Raw genomic sequence first — 26,645 nt, 5'->3', positions numbered from 1 at the left:
ATTTTAGATTAAACAGTTATTCAGTTTAACCAATACTGTGTGTGTGTGTTATAACCGTATTCCTAGTGGAGCCACCCATGCATTCCCGGATCCCACTAAGTTTAGGCACTGTGCTAGTAAGTACCAGGTACCCAGTCTCTCCCAATACCACTGCGGAGTGGCTCAGGTTTGTGCCGTGCCATCAGGTAAGCGCCACAAAGGGTCTCGAAAGGGTTACAGCAGTAAAGTGCAGGAGTCTGGTATCCACCAGTCGCAATCCAGTCCTTTCATTATCTAACTGATAGTAGGCTGTTGCTCTTGGAACTACTTGTGCAATTTAGTGTTTATGATTTTATTAACCAATCAAAAAAGGGTATGAAATAAAGTTATTTAATGCTTATTAGGAAACAAGTACTGGCATGGGACCTGTTATCCAGAATGCTTGGGACCTGGGGTTTTCCCGGATAACAGATTTTCATACTTTAAGGGGGTTATTTATCAAATCCGAATTTTTCAGATTTTCTAAAATAAAAAATTCTGACCAAACTAGAATGCACGTTTTGACCTTTTATTTATTATTAAAAAAGCACAATTTACTCTGATCGGGGGAAAAACTCGATAAAATCCAGCAAAAACCCAAATCGTTCAATTTTTTCAGAGGTTTTTCCCGAATCGCTCCATTTTTTTCAAGTTTTTTCCTGAAAAGTCTGAATTTTTTCTGATTTTTGCCTGAAAAGCCTGAAATATTTTCAGGCTTATTCCAGCGCAGACCACAGAAACTTCAAAATAGGATAGGGACCTCTCCCATTGACTTATATACAACCTCGTCAGGTCTAAGATGCAGGATTTTCGGATTCAGACTTTTTCCATCCTCGGGGTATAATAGATCACAAAAAATTCCACAAAAATTTTTGATTTTATAGGAAAAAAAAACAAATTTTTAGAGTTAAAGTACCCATTTGACCCAAGCAAGGTGCATGCAATCGGTAATGGCTAATTAGTAGCCTGCATTAGAGAGGTGTCCACATTTACAAGTTTGTTACAACTGAAACAATTGGAGGCCTCCATTAACAGCGTGCACGCAGCCTCTCTCACTGCATTGTATTTATTAGTAACTAAATAGGGATAATGGGATTCTCACCCCCAAGCAGCGCTGCTTATTTTAAATGGTTTTAGTAATTTTGGCATGGTGATAATAAATATTGCTTTTTAATATCATATGTATGGCCTTGGTTATCTAGTATTGTTTATTCGCATTTAGAGGCTAAGTCCCATATTGGTGTGGGTAAATAAATTTTTAGAGTTTTTGGCATTCATACTTTAATAAATAACCCCCTGAGTCTACTATAAAATCATGTAAACATAAAATAAACCCAATGAAGTGCTTCCAATAAAGTTTGATACAAACTAAGCACAAGCTACTGTTTTATTGTTACAGAGAAAAAGGAAATTATTTTTAAATATTTGGATTAAATGGAGTCTAGAACAGGAAGCCTTTTCATTATTCTGAGCTTTCTGGATAACAGGTTTCCAGATAACGGATTCCATACCTGTAGTATGAAAATAAATAATAAGTCAGAAAAACTGGCAGTTATTGGAAGGAATCAGCGTGTGGACGAGATCTGCCGGCCATAAACTCAAAGATCTGCTTCTTTGGCAAGGTTGCCAGATGAATGGATCGTTGCCCAGTTTGGCCACCATGTGGAAAGCTGTCAGGCAAGGACTGAATCAATGCGACAGTTTGGTCTTGGCCTACTCAAGAACTCCCTACGCAGGGCAGTAAGCTGCCGATTCAGTCTACAGGCACCTGTGTGGCCACCCTCATTGTGCTCAACAATGTACACTAGGATTTTATTCTCCTATTGACTTTCTGACAACTCAATTATGCTGTTTTCAATGATTATTTATTGCTATGACTGAATACGTGCTCATTGATTGCTAACACAATTATCTATGTAAGCTAAAAAGAAGGCTATACATTCAATATACAGTAAATACCCCCTTTTTTATTGTATTTCATGCAATATTACACAAATATTCTCCTTTTATGAAATGCTTGATGACAGTTTCACCAAGTGCAGGACATTTCAGAAGTAGCATCGCTATTCCTTCGTGGCCACACTGGGCTCCATCCCTGCTCAGATTGAGTGTCATCACAGAGACGAGAGCGTATGCTGAAACGTCTGAAACTTTGTCTCCTCCTCCAGACCTTGGGCTTTGTGTTCACCTGCAGGGAACAAACAGCACGTTGTAGCCTCACAGTTGTGACATTACAAGAGCAAAGCAGAGCTTTGCAGAACACACACAGGTGACCTTGCAGTTGCCTTCAAGTGATTGGCAATACAAAAAAAAGACAATGCAAAAAAAAAAAAAAGACATGTAAATCGAGAAAGGTGCTAAAGTAGGATACATCAAATCCCAAATATTCTCCCAAATGATTTGACTGAATCCAAACCATATTAGCATATACAAATGGGGGGGGGGAATCAGCACACAGATTTTTTTTTTGCCTTAATCATGTTTCTAAGGCCTCATGATTTTAAGGGTTTGGATTTGGGTCAGCCAGGCACTTGGTTTTGGCCGAATCTGAATTTGATGCATCCCCACTTAAAATGTAGTCATTTTGGAAAGCCCGACCTTCTCCACTTAAACGCAGGCCCAGACTGTGGGTTCTGGCAAATGCCAGAGGGGCTGCAGCAAAAAGCCATAGAAAGGCACTATTTATGGGGCTAATTGGGGGCTGTTTGGGCCTCTTTGTAATTGGAATGCCAGGGCCTTTTTTGACTCCCAGTCCAGACCTGCTCAAACATTACCTGTTTACCCCTCAAATCTATCCATCTTCCTTACCAGTTGAAAGAAAAAAGCGCAGAAGGGTTTTCGGGCACCATCTCTTGTTACTGAATGTTCCAGTGTATTTTTGAAAAGGCTAAGGGCTCTTACAGACGAGCATTTTTACCTGCGCTCCCATGCGTTCCGGTTTTACGCAGGAGTAGACGCACTGAATTCTTTTCAATGGGGCTGTACTCACACATATGCATGTAAGCGCCGAACGCAGGTAAAATGCAACATGCAGCATCGCAACCTGCATTCGGCACTTAGATGCGTCTGTGTGAGTACAGCCCCACTGAAAAGAAATCAGTGCGTCTACTCCTGCGCTCCCCTGCAACTAAACGCATGAAACCAGAATGCAGGGGAACGCAGGTAAAAACTCTCCTCTGTAAGAGCCCTTAATCTGTCATTGCAGTTTATTGCCTACACTGATTGCTTCTCAAAGCCTATAGTTGGGGGTTAAATGTGGTGCCAGTTTGGTTGGAGGGTTTTACAAAGCTCTAGGGACCACTGTGTTTTTCATGTAAAAAGAAACGTCAAAAGGATACTTTGGGGATTTTCCAATAGATTAATACATTCAGAATGTTTTCCAAGAGACAAAGATAATAAATAAAGTATTGCATGCTCTAATCACACATCCATGTTACCCGTAGCCAGAGCGTTGAGCTAATCTTCAGTGAATCCATACGATCATTAAGGTCATTGAGAAAGGCTGCATGTGCGGCTATGGACATCTTTAACTCCGAGCTGGTTTGCTGGATGTAATTGAAGCCAGTACTGGTGGTGCTACTGTTGAGTACCTGTTGCAGATGAAATAGTTAGAATAGCTCCTCACCTCCTTGGTATCATTCTGCTCTGTCTATTCTAGCGATGCCATTAAATAGACCAAATGTAGGCATTTGAAATCACAGTGTAAAGCTGACCATACACTTAAACAATAATACACAACGTCTTTTGTACAATTATTGGTTTGGTAACTGTTATCCAAAGTGCTCAGGACCTGGGTTTTTCCAGATAACGGATCTTTCCGTAATTTGGATCTTAAAACCTTAAGGGGCAGATTTATCAAGGGTCGAATTTCGAATAAAAAAAAACTTAGAGATTCGAATAAAAAAGACCAACCGAAATTCATTTAAAAAAAAAAACGGACGAATAGGCCATTTTTGTTCAAATTAGAATCGTACGAATCAAAGTAACATCATATTCCATCAAATTAGATTCAACGTTTTTTCTAAAAAAAAATAAACTTTGATTTTTCAAAGTCCACCTATTGACTCCAGATGGGTTCTAGGAGGTCCCCATAGGCTAAAACAGCAATTTGGCAGGTTTAGATGGTGAATGGTCGAACTCGAAGCTATAAAGAGACAGTACATGATAAATTTCAATATTCACATTTTTTTCAAATTCAAAATCGAATTTGGACTATTCCCTAGTCGAAGTACACAAAAAATAGCTCGAAATTCGACTTTTCACTTTGACCCTTGATAAATCTGCCCCTTAGTCTACTAGAAAATCATGTAAACATTAAATAAACCCATTAGGCTGATTTTGCTTCCAATAAGGATTAATTATATCTTAGTTTGGATCAAATACAAGCTACTGTTTTATTACTACAGAGAAAAAGGAAATCATTTTTAAAAATTTGGATTATTTGGATAAAATGGAGTCTATGGGAGATGACCTTTCCATAATTTGGAACTTTCTGGGTTTTACGGATAAAGGATCCTATAACTGTATAGGCATATGGCCAGCTTTACTTTTATTTATATTATGTATGCTAACATAACAACGTGCATATACCCCTACTGCCACCTAAATGCATATAATATAGACTTTAGTTCACCATCATGTATGTTTCCATCAAACTGTTATCTCCTTTCGGGTGTAACATCAAGGGTTTTGGTAAGCAACTGACAAAATACTAGAATCCAGTCTATTAAACTTTTCTTGCTTCAGCCATGGAATAGATGCCACACATTATGTTTACATTGCCTTATACAGTCATATGAAAACGTTTGGGAATCCCCTCAGCCTGCATAATAATTTACTCCACTTTCAACAAAGAAAATAACAGTGGTATGTCTTTCATTTCCCAGGAACATCTGAGTACTGGGGTGTTTTCTGAACAAAGATTTTTAATGAAACAGTATTCAGTTTTTGGAAATTAAATCAAATGTGAAAAACTGGCTGTGCAAAAATGTGGGTACCTTATAATTTTGCTTAATTGAATGCATGTAACTGCTCAATACTGATTACTGGCAACACCAAATTGGTTGGATTAGCTCATTAAGCTTTGAACTTCATAGGCAGGTGTGTCCAATCATTAAAAAAGGTATTTAAGTTGGCCAATTGCAGGTTGTGCTTCTGTTTGACTCTCCTCTGTAGAGTGACAGCATGGGATCCTTAAAGCAACTCTCAAAAGATCTGAAAACAAAGATTGTTCAGTTTTGTGGTTTAGGGGAAGGCTACAAAAAGCTATCTCAGAGGTTTAAACGGACACTTTCAACTGTAAGGAATGTAATCAGGAAATGGAAGGCCACAGGCACAGTTGCTGTAAAACCCAGGTCTGGCAGGCCAAGAAAAAATACAGGAGAGGCATATCCAGAGTATTGTGAGAATGGTTACATACAACCCAAAGATCACATCCAAAGACCTGCAAGAACATCTTGCTGAAATGGTGTATCTGTACATCGTTCTACAATTCAGCACAATTTGCACAAAGAACATCTGTATGGCAGGGTGATAAGAAAGAAGCCCTTTCTGCACTCACTCCACAAACAGAGTCACAGAGTATGTAAAAGCTCATTTAGACAAGCCACAGTCATTTTGGAAAAAGTGCTTTGGACTGATGAGACAAAAATTTAGTTATTTGGTCATAAAAAAAAGCGCTTTGCATGGCGGAAGAAGAACACTGCAATCCAAGAAAAACACCTGCTACCTACTGTCAAATCTGGTGGAGGTTCCATCATGCTGTGGGGCTGTGTGACTAGTTCAGAGACTGGGGCCCTTGTTAAAGTCGAGGGTCGGATGTATTCAACCCAATATCAACAAGTTCTTCAGGATAATGTTCAAGCATCAGTCACAAAGTTGAAGTTACTCAGGGGTTGGATATTCCAACACGACAATGACCCTAAACACACTTGGAAATCTACAAAGACATTTATGCAGAGGGAGAAGTACAATATTCTGGAATGGCCGTCACAGTCCCCCGACGCTGTCCATGCTCGGCAGCCATCAAATTTAACTGAACTGGAGAGATTCTGTATGGACGAATGGTCAAAAATACCGCCATCCAGAATCCAGACACTCATCAAAGGCTATAGGAGATGTCTAGAGGCTGTTACATTTGCAAAAGGAGCTCAACTAAGTATTGATGTAATATCTCTGTTGGAGTTCCCAAATTTATGCACCTGTCTAATTTTGTTATGATGCATATTTTCTGTTAATCCAATAAACTTTATGTCACTACTGTTTCCATAAGGCATGTTATATATTAAAAGAAAGTTGCTACTTTGAAAGCTCAGCCAATGATAAACAAAACATATGCCTGTATTTATAGTTAATCTCTTCCGTTCCACATGAATATCCCTTTACAAATATCAGTCTCTGCAAATGCAGAATGAAAGGATGCAGCAAACATAGAAATCGTTACCTCCATTACACTTAGTTTGAGGTGCTCCATTTTATCAATCTGGTTCCTCAGTGTCCCTTCCAAATCTTTTATGTGGGCGAGGCATTCTTCCCCCTGAACCAGATCATTCTGTGGGGTCATTACGGAATAGCTGCAAGTATTCTGAGCATCTAACAGCATTCTTCTGTGAAAAGTGGCAGAAAGATTAAAATTTATGAGCGCTGTCTGAAATGACTGTAAATGTTTCTTCTTAAAGGAAAACTATACCACCCGAACAATGTCTCTATGCAAATATATTGCATACAACAGCTCATATATAAAACCTGTTTCATGTAAATAAAAAATGTTTATAATAATATACTTTTTTAGTAGTATGTGTCATTGGGTAATCATAAATAGAAAACTGCCATTTTAAAAAACAAGGGCCGCCCCCTGGGATCCTACGATTCACTGTGCAAAGAAACATACCGAACATGTTAGGTCACATGAACCAATTAACAGACAGAGTTGTGTCTTTTGCTTCCACACTTCTTCCTGTTACAGTTAGAGCTGCAGTATTTCTGGTCAGGTGATCTCTGAGGCAGCACACAGACCATCACTAAAGGGTGGTTCAAGGTAAGAGATGTAAAAGGGCAATATTTATTTAAATATATGTTCCAGTTTGGTAAGATTCTGTAATATGCCACTTAATTTGAGAAACTATGTTGCTTAAGTTTTAGTTTTGGGGGTATGGTTTTCCTTTAAGGATATTTGGCCTAAAAGCAAAGATTTCTTCGATCAAGGGGTGACAGTATAATTGGTCTGTTTTTGTGCAGCACAATTTTATGTAGCCCCAAGCTTTTCTTTTTGTAGTCTACATGCCTCCCTTGGCTCATCGTATTCATTGTAAAGGCGGTGAACCATTATGAGTTTGCTTCATGCCAGTGGCACAGCTATGGTAGATGTTACTGGGCCCCACTGCAAATCAATTTTAGGGCCCTCAACATAACCAGAGGTTGCCATTTTTTTTACCAATATATGTTGAAATTGTTCATTATTTAGGGTATCATGGGGCCCCTATACCTCCTGGGCCCCCTTGCAGCCACAGGGTCTGCTTCCTCTGTAGTTACCCCTCTGCTTCACGCTGTATTGGCTAGTGCTAGGCCAGGGAGAAAGGAGCATAGCATATTGAGGAAGCTCGGTACCTGAGATTATTATTATTTTATTATTACCATGTATTTGTAGAGCGCCAACCAGTGATGGGCGAATTTGTCCTGTTTCACTTCGCCACATATTTTGTGACTCTCCTGGGAAATTCATGAAATGAAAAAAATGCGTGGAACGCAGATTTTTGACGGCGGCGACGTCAAAATGGGCGGACATCAGAGTTGACGCCGGCGCCCATTAAAGTCAATGGGTGACCATCAATTGTCGCCGCCGTCAAATTTGGCAGCGCCGTCGGAACAGTCACCTGCATCAAAAAACCGTTAACGCCGGCGTCTTAACCGTCACCGGCGTAAATTTTTTCCGATGCTGGTGAATTTTTGAATTTATTTGCCGGTGCCGAAACTCGCCGCAAATTTGTGCTGGCGAATAAATTCGGCCATCACCAGCGCCAACATATTGTGCAGTGCTGATGATAATAACTGTGCTAATATCTTCCCCTAGACCAGAAATCTACTGAGTAGTATAGCCACACAGAGTTACAACATCAGTTCTATTCTGCAGTGTAGAACCAACATACTAAATGTACATACGCCAGCTATTACAAAATAATCATTTTTCTTTTATTCCCACTGACTGTGATTTAGCCTACAGAGCAGCCATCACTAACGCTCCATCTCCGGGGGAACCAAGGGAGACAGGACCCCAGTATATTCAGTATATACTCTCAATATTGTACATGCATTCACTTTGCATTCACTTTACTGCATCCACAAATGAAATGCCCCTATGGTATTGCTAAGAGGGAAGTATAATATTTTTATTAGCAGATCTGACATGGGTTTACTGTGCTCTAAATGTGCTGACAACATGACAAAGACTCCCTCACCTGTGTTCACTCACCGCTCCTGGTGTTTGCAGGTCTGCTGGAGTGGAAGTGTCAGGCTCGCTTTTCTCCACACTTGGCCAGGAATGATTGGAATCCCAGCTTTGTCTGAGACGAGGGAGGGAAGAGGTGGGAAAATCTCATATCCCCTCCCAATGGAAGGAGAACTGGAATTCGGCTGTTTAATTTCTTTACTCCTGTCCGCCAGGCACAGCATTCAGTCACAGATTCTTTTCAGTGTATTAAGAAGCAGAACTATACTTTTATCAAACATTATACTAGTGTCTTTCTATTACTCTATACTATATTATTGCCTGATCAAGTCCTGATAAACTGAGCATTGAGGAACAGCAAAACTAAAATATAAACACATTCAGTCCCTATAGCAGAACAGAGGAAAGGAATATTTTAGTCATTCCTGACTGTAATCCAGTATCCAGATGCTATTCCGAACATTCCAGTAGAAAGAAGACACACGTGATGATGTGGTTGCATTATGGCTACACTTCAGTATAGTACAATAGATATACATAGATATACAATAGATATACAGTAACTAAATACTGTGGTGCTCAGATGATGTTGGGTCTAAAAAATAAGGGGACTCATAGGAAAATCTGATGTGTAAACTACATAAAAAAGATTTACATAGTAAAATAGTAAGTTAGGTTGAAAAAAGACACATGCCCATCAAGTTCAGCCTTTTAAGTCTATATATAACCTGCCTAACTGCCAGTTGATCCAGAGGAAGGCAAAAAAACCCATCTGAAGCCTCTCCAATTTGCCTCAGAGGGGGATTTCTTCCTGACTCCAAAATGACAATGGGACTAGTCCCTGGATCAACTTGTACTATGAGCTATCTTCCATATCCCTGTATTCCCTCGCTCGCTAAAAAGCCACCCAAACCCCTTTTAAAAGGTAGTGGTACACACTAAGGGGGTTATTTATCAAAGTCCAAATTTATCTCAATATTTTCAGTTACAAACTCTGATCAAATCCGCTCGGGTTTTTTACGCTTATTTATTATTTCATTTTCCCGAAAATTTGCTTTGCGGTAAAAAATCCGGTTTTCATGAATTTTTCTGACTTTTTCATCTGATTTTCGTAATTTTGACCCAAAAACTCTGAAAACTTTGGGGTAATGCCCGAAAACCCAGCGCACATCAAAAAATCATTGGGACTTCTCCCATTGAGGCAAATTCAATAAAGCGCAAAGTGACTAACGTTAGCGCAAATTCGCCAGCGTGACGTCATTTCGTTACTTCGCTGATTTACAAACGGGCGCTGTCGTAAATTCGCTAGCGAAGTGGGCCTACTCTACAGCTACTTCGCACCCTTACACCAGGCGAAGTTGCGCTATGGTGAAGGGTCAACGTAACTACGCTAATTCACTAACTTGCGCATTTTACTGAACGTTACCTCTTGTGCCAGACTAGCCTTCGCCACCTCAGACCAGGCGAAGTGCAATAGAGTAGATACGCTGGCGTCTTTTCCTTTTTTAAGGGTGATAGGCTAAAAAAAATCGTAAATTTTTTTGGGGGCACTCTCCTTCCCCCCTACATTTCCTAACATATGGCACCTAAACTATACACTGGGCTCATGTATAGGGCAAAATATCAACTCTATTTTATTTTATGAAGCTTTCCCAGGCTTGTGTAATGTAATGTATTTGCTGCTACATATACGTCCATTGTACTTTCACTTGGCGCCGTATGCAAATTAGGCATCGCTAGTGTAACTTCGCTTTGCTTGACGAATTAATGCTAGCGCAAATTCGCTACCGTTCGCCTCCCTGAGAGCAACTTCGGATTTTAGTGAATTAGCAGCGCCCTGGCGAAACTTCGCCTGGCGAAGTGCGGCGAAGGCGTCGCTAGCGCATTTTCGCTACTTAGTGAATTTGCCCCATTGACTTATATGCAACCTCGACAGGTCTGAGATGCTGGATTTTCAGATTTGGACTTTTCCATCCTCAGGGTTTAATAAATTTCCAAAAATTAGTGTTTTTTTAAAAGTCAGATTTTATATAAAGAAAATTACAAATTTTTCATGATTTTTGCATTTGGAGTTTAGTAAATAACTCTCTAAGATTCCAGGGAGATTAGACACCCCCATTGACATATCTCCTCTACTTCGGGCGACTAATCTACCCGATATGCCTTCCTGTCGGCAAGAATGTGAATCATCGGCGGGATGGCACTTGGATCGCTTTGTTTTCCGAAGTCACTCGAAGTTTCCTTGTGAGGCAACATCGGAAAACTGAAGCGATCCGAGTGCCACCCTGCCGGATATATATTCGGGGAGATTAGTCGTTCGATGACTATTCTCCCTGGAACACTCGGATCACTTCGGTTTTCCGAAGTCACCCAAAGTTTCCTTGTGAGGCAACTTCGGATCTCCGAATCGATCCGAGTGCGATCCCGCCGGCGATTCACATTCGAGGAGATTAGTCGCCGGAAGAAGAAAAGATTTGTCGTTCAGAAACTAATCTCCCCGGAACGATACGTGTGTCACCACTTTTAAAACCCCTTCCAAATATTTAGAAGGAACCTTCTTTCTTCTAATCAGAATGGGTGGCCTCTCGTCAGCTGAAAAGTCCTACTCCTAATTTGGCATATGACATGACATGCCTGTAGAAGGGAAACACTGGAAGCTTTATATAAAGTTATAAATACATATAGACATAACTGCACCATAGGAACTTACATTTGTGCAAAGGCTTCACTAGCAGTGTATGTTTTCCAGAGATCAGCACAGGGGGATTTGTCCTTGGAAGGAAAATAATAGACATTCCACCTGTGCAACCGATGGAACAACCTAAGCTTCTGTTTGGTTATGCATTAAACACGCACTCTTGGTAAGGCAGTTTATGCCCTTTATCCTGATTGGATCCTAGAAAGGCAGACGTGTAATTGTGAAACTAAACCTATCTGGTAGATCAATAGCTTATAACCATCTAATGCTGGAAATCCCAAGCAACAGGGCTGTCCAGGTCAAAACCTTACAAATGGTCACCTTATAGGTAAATGACACATAAGGAAGAAAATAAAAGTAAAGTACTTTGTATGAAACAAAAATAAATATACTTATAAATCGTCAGAGTATTGTATTAATTAAGTAGGGAAAAATAAGAAATCATTTTGCTTATAAACTGTTTCCAAAAACACACATTTAACCACTACCTTCAATATTGGCTTTAGCTATTTATTATTAAAAAAAACCTTTCATAAAGAACCAAACCATTTTGGGTAACATCACTTCTCATTGGCTTAGCGTATAAATTGTGCACACTACTTTAAAACATGTGCAGATACAGCCAGTGCCTTTAGAGGGTGTATGGAAAAACCTATGGTCTAAGAAGCATTACATTCAAGGCTATAAAAGATTGTGAAGCAAATAATTTCAATGCTGCCAATGGCAACAATTATATAGAACAGAAAAGTCTGTCTGCTGTGTCTGCTTACCACGTTTAAGCTTTAAAAGGTATCATTTTAGAGATTAACTGGCCCCTGCCAGTAATGTAACTATGGACTGTCGGGCCAGGTTGCAGACTGAGCAGCCAGATCCCCCATCCCCCTCTGGAAGCAGTTTTTTAGCGCCTACACACTTGTGCAAACTGCCAGCGCTTGCGCCCCCTGCTCCCCCAGTAGTTCTGCCACTGGCCCCAGCATTGTTTACACCTCAAATTCAGACTATAAACTCCTGCATGGTTCACACATATAATACCCCCTGCATTGTTCACACCTCTATTGCTCACACCGGAGACCCAGACTGAAAATGCCCACATAGTTCAACTGTTCACAGCTCATACAAAATGCTGATGGGGCACCAGCATTGTGTCACATCTTTGAGTGGTCCTGATAGGTTTCCCTGTCTCCTGCTCTGTTCTGCTTGCCCTATGCTCCTTGGGTGTGCCATACTCTGCCTGTGTTTGCGCCATACCCTGCCTTCCCTATGCTCCCTATGTGTGCCATACTCTGCCTGCCCTATGCTCCCTGTGTGTGCCATATTCTGCCTGCCATACTCTTCCTTTTTGTGCCCTACTCTGTCTGCCCTATGGTCCCCTGTGTGTGCCATACCATGCCTGCCATATTCTCCTAGGGTGTGCCATACTCTGCCTGTCCTATGCTCCTTGGGTGTGCCATACTCTTCCTGTTTGTGCCATACCCTGCCTTCCCTATGCTACACGTGTGCCATACTCTGCCTGCCCTATACTCCCTGTGTGTGTCATAATCTGTCTGCCCTATGTTCCATACATTGACTGCCCTATGCTCCCTGTGAGTTTTTTAAATTATTTAGCTTCAGCTGATCTCTAGTTTGGAAGTTCAGGAGCTAATTGGTTGCTAGGAATCCTTTTATTTAACCTAGCAATCAGGCAATGGATTTAATAAGAAACTGGAAAATGAAAAGGGGAGGGTCAAAATATAGAAATACGTATTAAAAAGTTTAAATAACAATAAAATTGCAGCCTCAAGGGGCAATAGGTTTTTGGCTAAAGGGGTCAGTGAAACCCATCATAAAAAGCTGGAAGGGTTAGAAGGGAACTGCAAATAATGAAAAAACTATAAAAGATACAAAATGAAGACCAACTGAAAAGTTTCTAAGAATGGGACAATTTAGAACATACTAAAAGTTAAATTAAAGGTAAACTAACCCTTCAAGTACACAGGAGAGCAGAAGGGAAGGAGAGTGAAGAAAAAGCCCAGCAAAGGGAGAGAATTGGAACTAAAATGTGTATTATTATATATATATATAAAAGCTTGTGGTCTCCCAAATGTTTTTGTGCACTGCCATTTTGTTTCTTTTTATAACTGTGCACAACGGGTGCCAATACTACTTGCACTACTTTCTGGTATTTATTATCCAGGCACAATCATCTGGAAACCATAACCCCAAAACTGTGGAATCCACCAATAGAACCCCATAGCAGAACCGACATTCACATCCAAACACAGGTTGAAAATAGGCTTTTATTATGAAAATTCCATTTGACTGCAGCTATGCACCGTTAAAACGTTCATCACATTAATATTTTAGACCAATTTAAGAAACTGGTAACTCCGATTATTTTTTTTTTCTTCATACGTCTTTCCATGGGGGAAGGGGGCCACAATGTGGTAAGTGCATTTCAAAATATATTTTCAACTGTATTATATCATAAAAATGTCTATTTAACACTTATGATCTAGAACGCATTTGCTAAAACATCCGATACAAAATAGTCAATGGCCAAAAATTTGTGTGACTAATATAGCGCACAATATACGTATGAACTAAGTCTCTTTTAATTTAATTTTATTGCATCAAAAACCTCTGCAGCGGACTGTACAAAAGTTATACTTTGCGCACACACAACAACATCTGATTCTCTTTCTCTGAAAATAAGGCGCTAAATATACAAGCTATACAAACTTGGAATGCTGATTTTGTAATAATGATGAAAAAAAAATAAAAACATCCACTTATGTTGTCGTACCTAAATTGTAAGTGACAGGGAACTCTGTACCTTCATTACACCACACAATTTCAGCTGCACCAGGCGGCACTTTCCTTTGCCGTGGTGCTCAGAACAGAAAAAAATATATATAAAATACTTTATGGTGATTATTAAACATCATCTGCTGTGAGTGTAGGAAGGTTCATTCTTGGCCGAGTGAAAAATGCCATCTTCTCTCTGAAATACAAAATAAATGCATGATTTTGAGCTGCACACACAACAGATTTTGCCATTTCTCTGATTGGGGGAAGGTAAAAACCCTTGCTTCAGACTGCACTTTGTTAGGGCAAGTCCTTGGAACTACTAGTCCTGATGAAGGAAGGTGAACAATAGATTTAATTCATGGAACTAAGGCAAGATTTAGTTCACCCAGCAGGTGGCATCAACCCTTAAAGAAACAAATTAGTATAAAAATAAAAACTGGGTAAATAGACAGGCTGTGCAAAAGAAAAAATTATTCTAATATAGTTAGTTAGCCAAAAATGTAATGTATAAAGGCTGGAGTGACTGGATGTGTAACATAATTGCCAGAACACTACTTCCTGCTTTGCAGATCTCTTGGTTTCAACCGATTGGTTACCAGGCAGTAAACCAATCAGTGACTTGAGGGGGGGGGCACATGGGTCATATCTGTTGCTGTTGAATCTGAGCTGAATGCTGAGGATCAATTACAAACTCACTGAACAGTTATGTCCCCATGTGGCCCCCCTTCAAATCTGACTAACTCAGAGTTAGAGAGCTGAAAAGCAGGAAGTAGTGTTCTGTTGGACATCCAGTTGGTCCAGCCTTTAAAGGAGAACTAAACCAAAAAGTTAAAAAAACCCTATCCCTCTACCCTACATAGACCCCCCTCCCTCTTCCCCACCAGCCTAGCTTTTACCCCCAGCAAATGCCCCTAACTCTTTACTTACCCCTCCATGCAGATTCTGTCCAATGAAGTTCACAGATGCCATCTTCAGCCGCTTCGGTAAACTTTGGAATGAGACCGGCGCTTCGGCAACTTTCTTGAGTTTTGGAGCATGCGCAGTTGTTGCGAAACAGAAAATTGCTCCAACTGCGCATGCGCCAATATGCCGGGGTCATTCCGAAGATTACAGAAGAGGCTGAAGATGGCGCCCATGAACTCTGCTGGACAGAATCTGCACAGAGAGGTAAGTAAAGACTTTGGGGCATTTGTCCGGGGTAGCAGCTAGGCTATGGGGGAGGAAGAAGAGGGGTCTATGTAGGGTTGGGTTGGTTTTTTTAACTTTTGGGTTGAATTCTCCTTTAAACATTACATTTTTGGCAAACGAACTTTACTAGAAACTTTAATTTATTTTGCTCAGACTATCTATTTACCCAGTTTTTATTTTTATACTGAACTGTTCCTGTTGGCCTTTAGAGAAATCTCCCTGTATAAGAAAGTGAGGAGAAATGGACTTTCTCTTTGGCCTAAGAACATCAACAGCCAGAGACTGTACCTTGAACTAGGAAGAAGTTAGGGAAATTGGTGCAAGCTCAGTAACACTCAGCTGGGAGAGTCAGTAAGGGGAGCCTGTGGCTCTAACAAGGAGGTAGTGCTTTGGGGTAGGACCCTGGGTGCACTGTATTCTGTACATGACAGAGAAGCAGGGGGAAAGATTTACAGGAGAGAAGACCCCCACAAGCGCTTATAGCACTCTGCTAATGTATTTACACATGACAGTGGCACTGGAGGCTTATGAAGTGTTTATTTATGTATAACTATATTGAAACATCAGCCTTTCAGCCTATACTATGACATCCCTGTGAAAGATGCCATAATAAAGTCTGTGCCTTGTAAGATATCTACTTTTCACAAAAAAAAGGCCTGTTTAAAGTAGTAAAAATATAATGCAGTGTTGCCCTGTACTGGTAAAACAGCCATGTTTGCTTCAGAAACACTATTATATATATATATATATATATATATGATTTGAAAAGTAGCTGCACTCGTATGCTGTTCAATGGTGGGTGCTTGGTCAAAAATAATCAGAGTGCTGGTCCAATTTGAACTAACTATATATATATATATATATATATATATATATATATATATATATATATATATATATAAATAAGCTGCTGTGTAGCAATGGGGGCAGCCATTCAAAGGAGAAAAGGCTCAGGTTACACAGCAGATAAACTCTGTAGAACATAATGGTGTTATCTGTTATCCACTATTTAACCTGTGCCATATAGACTTTTTTTCAATTTCCGTCATTGCTCCACAGCAGCTTGTTTATATGAACTCTAGTAGAGTTTCTGAAGCAAACACATCAGTTTTACCAGTGCAGGGCAAAAAATTACATGATATTTTCATTACTTTAAAACACTTTAAGCTGTTGGTATTACTGTACCTTTAAGCACCGTTTAGTCATGGGAGCCCACCAGACACAGATGTCCCTGGTAGACAAAGGTCATCAGCCCGACAACTGTTGTGATCCAGGCCGTCAAAGTTGTCCAACATCTTGGATTTTGTCAGGTGACAGTGACAACACACATGCTGCACAGTGGGCTCTGGGCAGTGGTTGAGAAGCTAAGCTTAGGGCATAACTCCCAACTGTCCCGTTTTTCGCATGACAGTCTTGATTTTGACAGCTCAACCCGCAGCCCCGGATTGTTACTGAAATGTCTCTTTGATCTCCTGCACTAAAGAGCCAGAAAAAGATAGAATATTTCTAACTTAATTGGATTTTTGGCAGAGAGCCCAGAACAGCCACCAGGTGCACTTGGATACTTTTGTAACAATTTAACATAAGCAAAGTAATTGTATCAATTGAAGATAAGCAGATCTCTTGGGGAAACTGTGACTTGCATCTTAAAGGGCAATCTACCTTCTTTAGCAAAACTGCAATAACACATAAAAAACACATAAATGTGAATGAACATAGTAAATAGGGGGTGTGGCCACAAAATAACGGGCTTGTCAAAAAATGTCCGCTGCACTAGACGCGCCAAATTTTTTTGTCCCTCTTTCTGTTTCATAATTGCTGGGAGGTATGGCTTCAAAAATCATCTAGCAGAAAGTGAGGGTTGTCCATCAAAGAGGCTAATGCCATAGGGCTGATTATTTAATTATGATGCAAATTGCGCTGGTTTCTGTGCTGCCAGTAATTATCTGTATTAATGACTAATCAGCCTTATATTGTGACATTTCTATTCTATATGTACTGTATATTGTGAGTGGGTCCCTAAGCTCAGTAAGTGACAGCAGCACAGAGCATGTGCAGTGAATCAGCAGAAAAGAAGATGGGGAGCTACTGGGGCATCGACCAAGACTTTTGGTGCCAGGAGACCCCTGGACTTTACAGGTTATTATTTTATTATTTATATTATTATTATTATTTATTGTATAACATGTTCTGCAGCATTGTTGAGAAGGGATATACCACACACTTTTAAAACAATAAAAACACGTTTTGAGGATGCATAAGTAGAGAGGGTCCCGCTTGGAAGAATGTTATAGATTGGCCTATCCTTGTCAACTTGAATAGCCCTTGAGTGAAGTGCTATTCTATTCTAATGAAGGTCAATTACCCTTTAAGCTGTGACTCTAACTTTTCCCAAGGGACCTGTGATCTTATATTGTTACAATGACGTATTTGCTTATTTTGAAATTGTTACAAAAGTATCTTATCTGCTGCTGAGGCTGTTCTGGGCTCTCTGCCAAAAGCCAATTAAAGTTAGAAACTTTGTTTCTTTTTCTGGCTCTTCCCAGTGCAGAGAAAAACGTAACTTTCCAGTACAAACGAGGGACTGCGGGTTGATCTGTCAAAAGAGGGACTGTCCCTCTAAAAACAGGACAGTTGGGAGGTATGGGTATGGTTTGATCATTGGATACAGTGGTTAACACAATAAAAACCCCATGGGAGTATTTCAATAGACTCACCTGAATGACTGCACCTCCAAAGGCTCCTTGCTGCTCTGCCCTCGTAACCTGTGCACATCCTTTGCTGCTGCTCTCATCATCTTATCTGCCTGCATCTCATATTTCTGCTCGATCTTATGTACCTGGTTGGTGGAAAAATAACCATTGGTCAGTGCAATGAGAAAACAGAAAGTGACAATTCAAGCCTTTGTAGGACTTTAATAAGCCAAACCCATGTAAAAGATGAATGTATGTTTCAGGTTTTGTTCTTTTTATACTTTCCTTTATCAGCACAGAGCTCTGTGTGTGCTTAAACTACAATCAGGTTATATTACAATAGCTCCATCTACTGATAATAAAACAGCATTGCAGCAGAATTCCCCAATGTTGTATCTGTGTTAAACCTAGGGTTGCCACCTGCCCGTTTGACCAGGACTGGCCAGTTTTCAGAAGGGCTGCCTGAGTCAAGACAATAATACAGGTAGTTGGGAGCACCTTCCATCAAGGAAAGCAGGGAGTGGTGTGCCGGGTCAAGACAGTCTGCCTCGTTTTCCAAATAAAGAAACCCATGCAGGATCTCCCCTGATTGACATAGCCCCACCCATGTGACATAGCATACCCCACCCACAATGTCACTGACCCGCCCCCTGCCTGCATCGTGAGCCGCACAAAGGCGGCAACCCTAGTTAAACTACTGTGGTTTCCATATATGTATAGTGGGGGACATTCACCCAAAAGGTAGCCTCAGCAGTAATTTCTCAAAGCAGAAAGGCATTGACAACCAGGCAACCTCTTAATCCTGAGTGGGGTCAGGACAATCTCCCCACCTGCCTTTACAGTGGTTGCCTATTGGTAACCTTGGTTTGTGAGTATATGTTATCTACTCTTATTTCATTATCCCTTACCAATACATATTACACTATTGGGGCTCTTGGTGTTCCTTTTGTCTATTTCTATCTATCTATCTATCTATCTATCTATCTATCTATCTATCTATCTATCTATCTATCTATCTATCTATCTATGAAATTCCAAGAAAAGAAGGATAGCTGAAGGTCTAAAAGACTGCTGGCAAAGTATGTTTTAAGATGTTGTACCGTGTTAGCCATTGAAAAAATGCAGAAAATGTAAAGTTTGGTGATACCTTTTATTGGCTAACTGAATAACTAACAATTGCAAGCTTTCGGACAGTGGCGTAACTACCAGGGGTGCAGGTGGTGCAACTGCACCAGGATCCATGGCCCGTGCACCACCGATGGGGCCCGTGGGAGGGAAAGTACACAGCCAAAAGTTTATTTTTGTCGTTTTTCCCCGTTATTTACAGGCACGTAGAAACAGTGGGAGACTAAGAGGGGTGGGGATTTGAGCGTGCATGCGCCCATGAAATGACCTCAGCTACGCAACGTCTAATGGTAGGCAGAGAAAAAGGTGCCAGTTTAATTTAATGCATCGAGGACTCAGCTGACAGGCAGGATGTAAAGATGGTCCTTCTCTACTCTACATTGCAGATTCCCCCCCTCGCAGACTATCAGTGTAGAAAGAATGCCTTGTAAGGATACAAATCACATTTATTGCACTGACTTCTGGTGTTTAACCCTTTCCTTGATGTAATGTGCAAAGCTGCGTTTGTGTCATTTCCCTATGAGTTTTGGGTATTTATAGATGGAATTGCGACTGTGCCATCCTTCTATTAGTTTTGGGGTATTTATAGATGGAATTGCGACTGTGCCATCCTTCTATTAGTTTTGGGGTATTTATACATGGAGTTGCGACTGTGCCATCCTTCTATTAGTTTTGGGGTATTTATACATGGAGTTGCAACTGTGCCATCCTTCTATTAGTTTTGGGGCATTTATACATGGAAATGCCACCGCGCCATCCTTCTATGAGTTTTTTTTTTGGGGGGGGGGGCAGTTGCAAATTTTTGCACCAGGGCCCCTAGGTGTCTAGTTACTCCACTGCTTTTGAAGCACACAGACCCCTTCACCAGGCAAAGTATTTAAGAGATAACTACCGATCCCTATTGTAGATAGATGTTACTGCCTGCAGTCTGTAATGTTGGACCAGCTGGCAGAAGCATCAAGTGATGCTTCTGCCAGCTGCTGATACATTACAGACTGCAGGCTGTTATACACAGTATAATATCTGTTATATACAGTATCACTGCAAATGAGCTCTATTAAAGAAACATGGCTTCTTTCAGCAGAGCTATGATATGAATGTGACCGTCACAGGGTCGAGGCTATTGTGAAAGAGTGCCTTTTCCTCCTTACCTGTTTCTCCACTTGTCTAAGCAGTAGCTTAAACGTGTCATCATCCTTCACCCGCTGAGGTAGCTCATTCTCACCCAGGCGCTTTGCTTGCTCTAACTGTTCTTTCAGTTCCCTTAGTACAGAAATCTCTTGCGTCAGCTGATGGTTCCACATCCTTGAAGCTTGCAGATCTAACTCGAGATCGAGAGATGTACGAATTAGTCGCTCTGAGCCGCTGGACTTCACAGGTGGCTAGAACAATAGAGCGTTCTCTTATGAGTCACTTTTCAGGTTCAAAACTGTTACAAAGACTGAGATTATATGAAGCAAATAATGTATGTCAAAGGGGTTGTTCACTTTTAAAGGAGAACTGAACCCTTAAAATGAATGTGGCTAAAAATGGCACTTATTGCAGCAGCCTAAAGTTTCAGCTTGTCAATAGCAGCAATGATCCAGGACTTCAAACTTGTCACAGGGGGTCACCATCTTGGAAAGTGTCTGTGACACTCACATGCTCAGTGGGCTCTGAGCAGCTGTTGAGAAGCTAAGCTTAGGGGTCCTCACTAATTATTAAGCAGAACATGAGGTTGGTCTGTAATATAAGATGATGCTACAGGGCTGATTATTAAATTCTGATGCTAATTGCACTGGTTTCTGTGCTGCCATGTAGTAATTATCTGTGTTAATTACTAATCAGCCTTATATTGTGACATTTCTATTCTATGTGTACTGTATATTGTGAGTGGGTCCCTAAGCTCAGTAAGTGACAGCAGCACAGAGCATGTGCAGTGAATCAGCAGAAAAGAAGATGGGGAGCTACTGGGGCATCTTTGGAGACACAGATCTTTACTGCTAAAAGGGCTGTGGTTGCCTTGGGCTGGTACAGAAGCCCAAAACATAATGTAATACATTTCTACCTACTTCTTTAGTTAAGCTTTAGTTCTCCTTTAAATTAACTTTTAATATGCTGTAGCGATTAATATTCTGAGACAATTTGCAATTGGGTTTCATTTTTTTTTCATTAGTTGTGCTTTTTGACTTATTTAGCTTTTTATCCAGCACATCTCCAGTTTGCAATTTTAGCAATCTGGTTGCTAGGGTTCAAATTACCCTAGCAACCATGCACTGATTTGAATGAGAGACCGGAATATGAACAGGAGAGGCAGTGAGTACATAGAATAGCTGTTTATGTCATGAATTGTATTAAGCATTGCTATCTTGCATTTCTTTTTAAAACGCCATAGATTATATGAAATTAATGTTACAGCTATAGTCCAATTACAAATGTTAAAAGACAAGCAGTATTTCCTCAAATGATGGCATTTAGGGATTATATTTCCATGGCGGGAGATGGAGATGCAACACAGAGTGTCTGGATCAAAGGACTAATCCACGTCCGAATGCCACATAATCTTCTTTCCTCTGCCACTATGAGATAAACTGGAGGATAAGAAGTAACAAAAGGAAGAAGAAAAAAAAGTCAACCATGTTATACACTTACCCGTTTGACTCTCACGCTGCGTCTCTCCACTGCACTCCTGACAAAAGGGGGCTTTTTAGATAGAGTTGAGCTGTCACTATCACTGCGATTCAGCTAAAAGTGGCAAAACATTTAAATATTTTAATTCAAATGAAAAAGCCATTCTCAGTGCGCATCTAAAAAAAAATTACACTGAACTCTTGCAAAACAAATGGTATTTTAACAGTCTTTATAGGAGAAGGAAAGCTACTGAAGCAGTTTATTGCCAATAGATTAGCCACAATAGTGCAAGCTATAAGACTATATTTATTCTGCAGAATGCTTTACCATACCTGAGTAAACAGCTCTAGAAACTCTCTCTGTTCGTTTAGGATAGCAGCTGCCGTATTAGCTTGGTGTGACATCACATCCTGCCCGAGTCTCTCCCTGCTCACTTATAGCTCTGGGCTCAGATTACAGCAGGGAGGGTTGAAGGAAGAGCAAACTGAGCATGCTCAAGCCCTAGCCCTGGAGGTTTAAGCTGAAAACAGGAAGTCTGATACAGAAGCCCATGAGTACACAATAGAAGGAAAGAAATGCTGTGTTTCTTTTGACAGAGGGCTCCGAGCAGCATTACTTTGAGGGTTTATTGGTATATTTATATAGACCTTTCTGATAAAGCTAACATAAATTTAGCCTTTCCTTCTCCTTTATACACTAGTTCAAATCAGCATACATTACCAGTATATTACCATGCTGCTGGCAAAATATCTTATTGGTTTAATTGCTACCTGGCAGCTATGCTGTTAGCAAGGGTATTTAACCTGCAGGCAACATAGGATCAATGTTTGTGCATCCTTTTTGGCAAAGCACATTGCCTAGCAACATGCTCTTTCCAAAGCGGCGCATGCTTGTATATAGCTTGTAGGCATGGTGCTCCATATTAGCAGAAGATACCTTTTTGGAATACTTCAGGTCCCAATCATTATGGATGCAATATTTGTATACCCAGCTATATGGTTATATTTTTTTAATACCGTTTTCTGGATTTTATTGAAACAACAGTGAAAGAGAAGTAGGGATGCGCAAAATCCAGGATTCAGTTCGGTATTTGGCCAGGATTCTGCCTTTTTCAGCAGTATTCTGATTCAGTTGAATCCTCGTGCCTGGCTGAACCGAATCTGAATCCTTAAAATCATGTGACTTTTTGTCATACCTCCCAACTTTCCCATTTTCAGCGGGACAGTCCCGCTTTTGGCATCTCAAACCGCAGTCCTGTACTGAAAAGTCCCGACTCTCTGGACTGAGCAGCCAGAAAAAGAAACTTATGGGGGAATGTAATAAAAGTCGCAAAGAGCAAAACAATTATCACAAATAAGAATAAAAAGTCTCATGTCGCAATGTAATACTCTTCCTTAAACTGTCATTACGCGCATTGCGAATTTTAATTGCCCATTGCCCACTTTTAAGAAGCGTTTGAAGGTGTCGTAATCTTTTTTCAGTAAGAAGTTTTATTTCAATCACTGCGCACTGGTACAAATTATAAAATTTGCAAACCTTCTTCCACTGTTGGAAGTGGTCGCTAAACGGTTTCCGGGTTCACAAAAACTATATTAAATTCCCACAAAGGCAAATTTGTTCGCACAGAGGCATACATTTTCACATTGCGAATATTTTTTCCGTTACCGACTTTTAGTACATTTCCCCCAAAGTTTCTAACTTAATTGGCTTTTGGCAGAGAACCCAGAACAGCTGCCAAGTGCAACTAAGATACTTTGTAACAATTTTGCAAATAAGTAATTGTAACAATTTAGTTAAGAAGATCCCTTGGGAGAAGTTAGACACACAGCTTAAAGGCCACCATCATTAGCATACCTGTAAAAATTAAAGAAAAACCACAGAAATATGTTCAAACTTTCATAACCTGCCAAATTTTATAAAATGAACATGGTAATTAGGGGGTGTGGCACAAAAATGGACGTGGTCAAAAATATTTTTTTGTCCTTTTTGTTTCCAAATTTTTGGGAGGTATGATTTTTTTTTTTTACAATACAAGGAAGCAAAATTCCCTCCCCACCCTCATTTGCATATGCAACTTAGGGTTCGGATACGGTTCGGTATTCGGCTGAATCTTTCACAAAGAATTCGGGGGTTCGGCCGAATCCAAAATAGTGGATACGGTGCATAGAAACAATCAAATTCTATCTGTATCTGACAATTCAGCACTAACAATGGGCAATGTTTGGTTGCCTTTAAAGGCACCCGATCAAAATCTTCCGTCCAGCCTGATCGACGAGCCAACATCCAAGTCTTCTGCTGATATCGGTCCGCTCATCTCCCGCTATAGATTATATAGACCGAATATCGTTTCAAATGATATTATTGGTGTGTCTATTACTACCTAAAGGGACTCACAATTGCACCTGTTCGGGCTCACGGATGGAGCAATTGCACCTGCTGTACAGGAATCCTACACATAGTTTGTCATACTAAAATCTTTTTACTTGGCCCCTACTTACCCCCTACTGCTTTTTCAGAAAGAAGTTTTATTACATTTACGGCACATTGCGCAAATTATAAAATTCGCAAACGGTCTTCCATTGTCGGAAGTGGTTGCTAAACAGTTTCCGGATTCGCAAAAGCTTTATTAAATTCGCACAAAGGCAAATTTGTTTGCACAGAAGCATAACTTTTCGCATGGCGATTATTTTTCTGTTACCGACTTGTATTACATTCCCCCATTTATGTTTGCTCCAAAAGATTACGACACCTTCAAGCTCTACTTAAGAGTGCGCAATTATAATTCGCAATACAATAACAGTTTGAGGAACAATGTTACATTGCGAGATGTGGATTTTTATTCTTATTGGTGCGAATTGTTTTTCCTCTGTGACTTTAATTACATTCCCCCGATAATCCCATAACGGAAAACAAAAGTTTCTTTTAACTCCACGCAACGAGGAATTGTGTCCCTGTTGGTAAAAACTGATTAAAAAAAAAAAAACTTACTCCCAAGGATGGCTAAAGTTTTTAGACTGGTTAGAGGTATTTTTGATGATAATTTTTATCACATGCTAATGTATTGGTGCCGAGTGGTACTGACTCGAACCCTTAGGCAATTAATTGGATTTATTATAAGAACATCTTAGATTGTTTACGTCTCATCTCTTAATGTGTAAAATGAAAATAAAAGCCTTGAAATAATCCAATACTGGGCAAAGCCATACACACTACTATAATTAAATCTGTCAATCAATTTATTACGCTAATAGGCCAGTTTCACACGAGGGGATATCAAAAATAAAATGTTAAAAACAAGTTAAAATGAATTGAAATCAAACATCTCCTAGAAATACTATACTCTTCTTTTCACTGTAAACTATAGCATGCAACTATAAATAAATATAAGGTTATTTATAAAAATCTTGTTGTTTATTACCCGGCAAATATACTGGCTTTGTGGTCCCGGAGAGAATGTCTTGGAACGTATAATTGTGCTGCCTCTTATGAATGGCGCCTGCATTGGATTGGCTGCTCTTTTGTCTTTCGGGCGAACGGAAGAGGAGGGCAGAGCGAGGCCTTCTGTGTTCGTCTCTTTGTCCACCTGTGAGGAAGGAATTACACATTACTACAGGTAGTACAACCACAGAAAAGTTGGAAAAGGGGATGGGTTTGAGGAAATTTCACATAATAGTCATTATTTCCTAGAATAAATGAATAATGCACCTCTGATTGCTGAATATGTTTAAGGGTAGTTCACCTTTAAATTAAATTTCAGTATTCTGCAGAGAGTGATATTCTGAGACAGTCTGCAATTGGTTTTAATTATTTGTGGTTGTAGAGTTATTTAGCTTTTATTCAGCAGCTCTTCAGTTTGCAATTTCAGAAATCTGGTCGCTAGGGTCAAATTATCCTAGCAACCATGCATTGATTTGAATGAGAGTCTGGAATATGAATAGGAGATAGGAGAGGACCTGAATAGAAAGATACTTATTAAAAAGTAGCGATAACAATAAGGGGGTTATGTACTAAAATCCGAATTGATCTCATATTTTATTAAACAAAACACAACCAAACTCCCATGCCTGATTTTTAGCTTATTTATTAATAGGGATGCACCGAACCCCCGAATCCTTAAAAGATTCCGCCAAAGATTCAGCCGAATACCGAACCACATCCGAATCCTAATTTGCATATGCAAATTAGGATTCGGATTCAGTTCACCGGGAAGAAGGACTCCGAAGTATCCGAATCCTGCTGAAAAAGGCTGAATCCTGGCCGAATCCCGAACCGACTCCTGGATTCAGTGCATCCCTATTTATTAATAAATAATAAATTGTTCGAATTATTTGAGTTTTTGCCAAAAAAGTCGGGCTAAATCCAGTGCAGCCCACGAAAACTTCAAATTGAGATAGGTGCCTCTCCTATTGACTTTTTACAGGACCTTGACAGGTCTGAGATGGCGGATTGGCGGATTCGGGTTTCATTACAGCATCAGGGTATAATAAATATTGAATAATTTAAGGTTTTTTCCTCTAAAAATGAGGTTTTTTTTCCCTCTAAAAATTAGGTTTTTTTCCTATAAAAATTTGAGTATCTTTTCCTCTAAAAATTTGAGTATCTTTTCCTCTAAAAATTAGAGTTTCTTTTCCTCTAAAAAATTGAGTTTTCTAGTGAAAAAAAAAAATTTTTTTTGCAGATTTTAATATTGGAGTTTTAATAAATAACCCCCTAAATGTAAAGCCTTACAGAGCATTTCTTTTTTTAGCCCCCCCCCATTTGAAAGATGGAAAGTCAGAAGAAGAAGGCAAATAATTAAAAGACTATGAAAAAGTGAAGGCCAGCATAAGAGTTGCTTAGAACAAGCCATTCTATAACTACTAAGGGGCAGATTTATGAAGGGTCGATAGGAGATTCAAATGCAAATTCAAATTTTCAAATATTTTTTTTAGTCAAAAATCACAATTTCGAATTTGGAATTATTTAAACTCGATTCAAATTTAAAATTTGAGATTTATCCCTGGGAATAATTTGAATTTGACTATTCACCACCTAAACCCTGCCAAGTTCATGTATAAGTCAATGGGAGAAGTCCAGTGACCCA

General features: G+C 39.9%; 2 protein-coding genes across 2 annotated transcripts in view; both read right to left on the bottom strand.

Annotated features, from left to right (window-relative positions):
• Positions 1–1,965: 1,965 nt before the first annotated feature.
• On the bottom strand, positions 1,966–8,700 carry LOC108713281. Its single transcript, XM_018256204.2, has 4 exons — positions 8,486–8,700; positions 6,461–6,623; positions 3,456–3,608; positions 1,966–2,206 (listed from the first exon to the last, which is right to left on the bottom strand). Exons 1-4 carry the CDS (start codon positions 8,683–8,685, stop codon positions 2,048–2,050), a joined length of 675 nt encoding a protein of 224 aa, XP_018111693.1. The 5' UTR covers positions 8,686–8,700; the 3' UTR covers positions 1,966–2,047.
• A 4,721-nt stretch (positions 8,701–13,421) lies between these two features.
• wwc1.S (WW and C2 domain containing 1 S homeolog) overlaps positions 13,422–26,645 on the bottom strand; it is a 115,922-nt gene continuing 102,698 nt past the window's right edge. The window contains exons 19-23 of the mRNA XM_018256202.2: positions 24,981–25,145; positions 21,584–21,676; positions 20,104–20,334; positions 17,852–17,973; positions 13,422–14,139 (exon numbers count right to left, since the gene is read on the bottom strand). Of these exons, the coding sequence (XP_018111691.1) occupies positions 14,073–14,139; positions 17,852–17,973; positions 20,104–20,334; positions 21,584–21,676; positions 24,981–25,145 (678 nt within the window). The 3' untranslated portion in view covers positions 13,422–14,072. The remainder of the gene's footprint in view (positions 14,140–17,851; positions 17,974–20,103; positions 20,335–21,583; positions 21,677–24,980; positions 25,146–26,645) is intronic.

This window comes from Xenopus laevis, chromosome 3S, assembly GCF_017654675.1.
Source record: "Xenopus laevis strain J_2021 chromosome 3S, Xenopus_laevis_v10.1, whole genome shotgun sequence".
Taxonomy (NCBI): domain Eukaryota; kingdom Metazoa; phylum Chordata; class Amphibia; order Anura; family Pipidae; genus Xenopus; species Xenopus laevis.
This window is presented reverse-complemented; position numbering and strand designations above follow the sequence as displayed.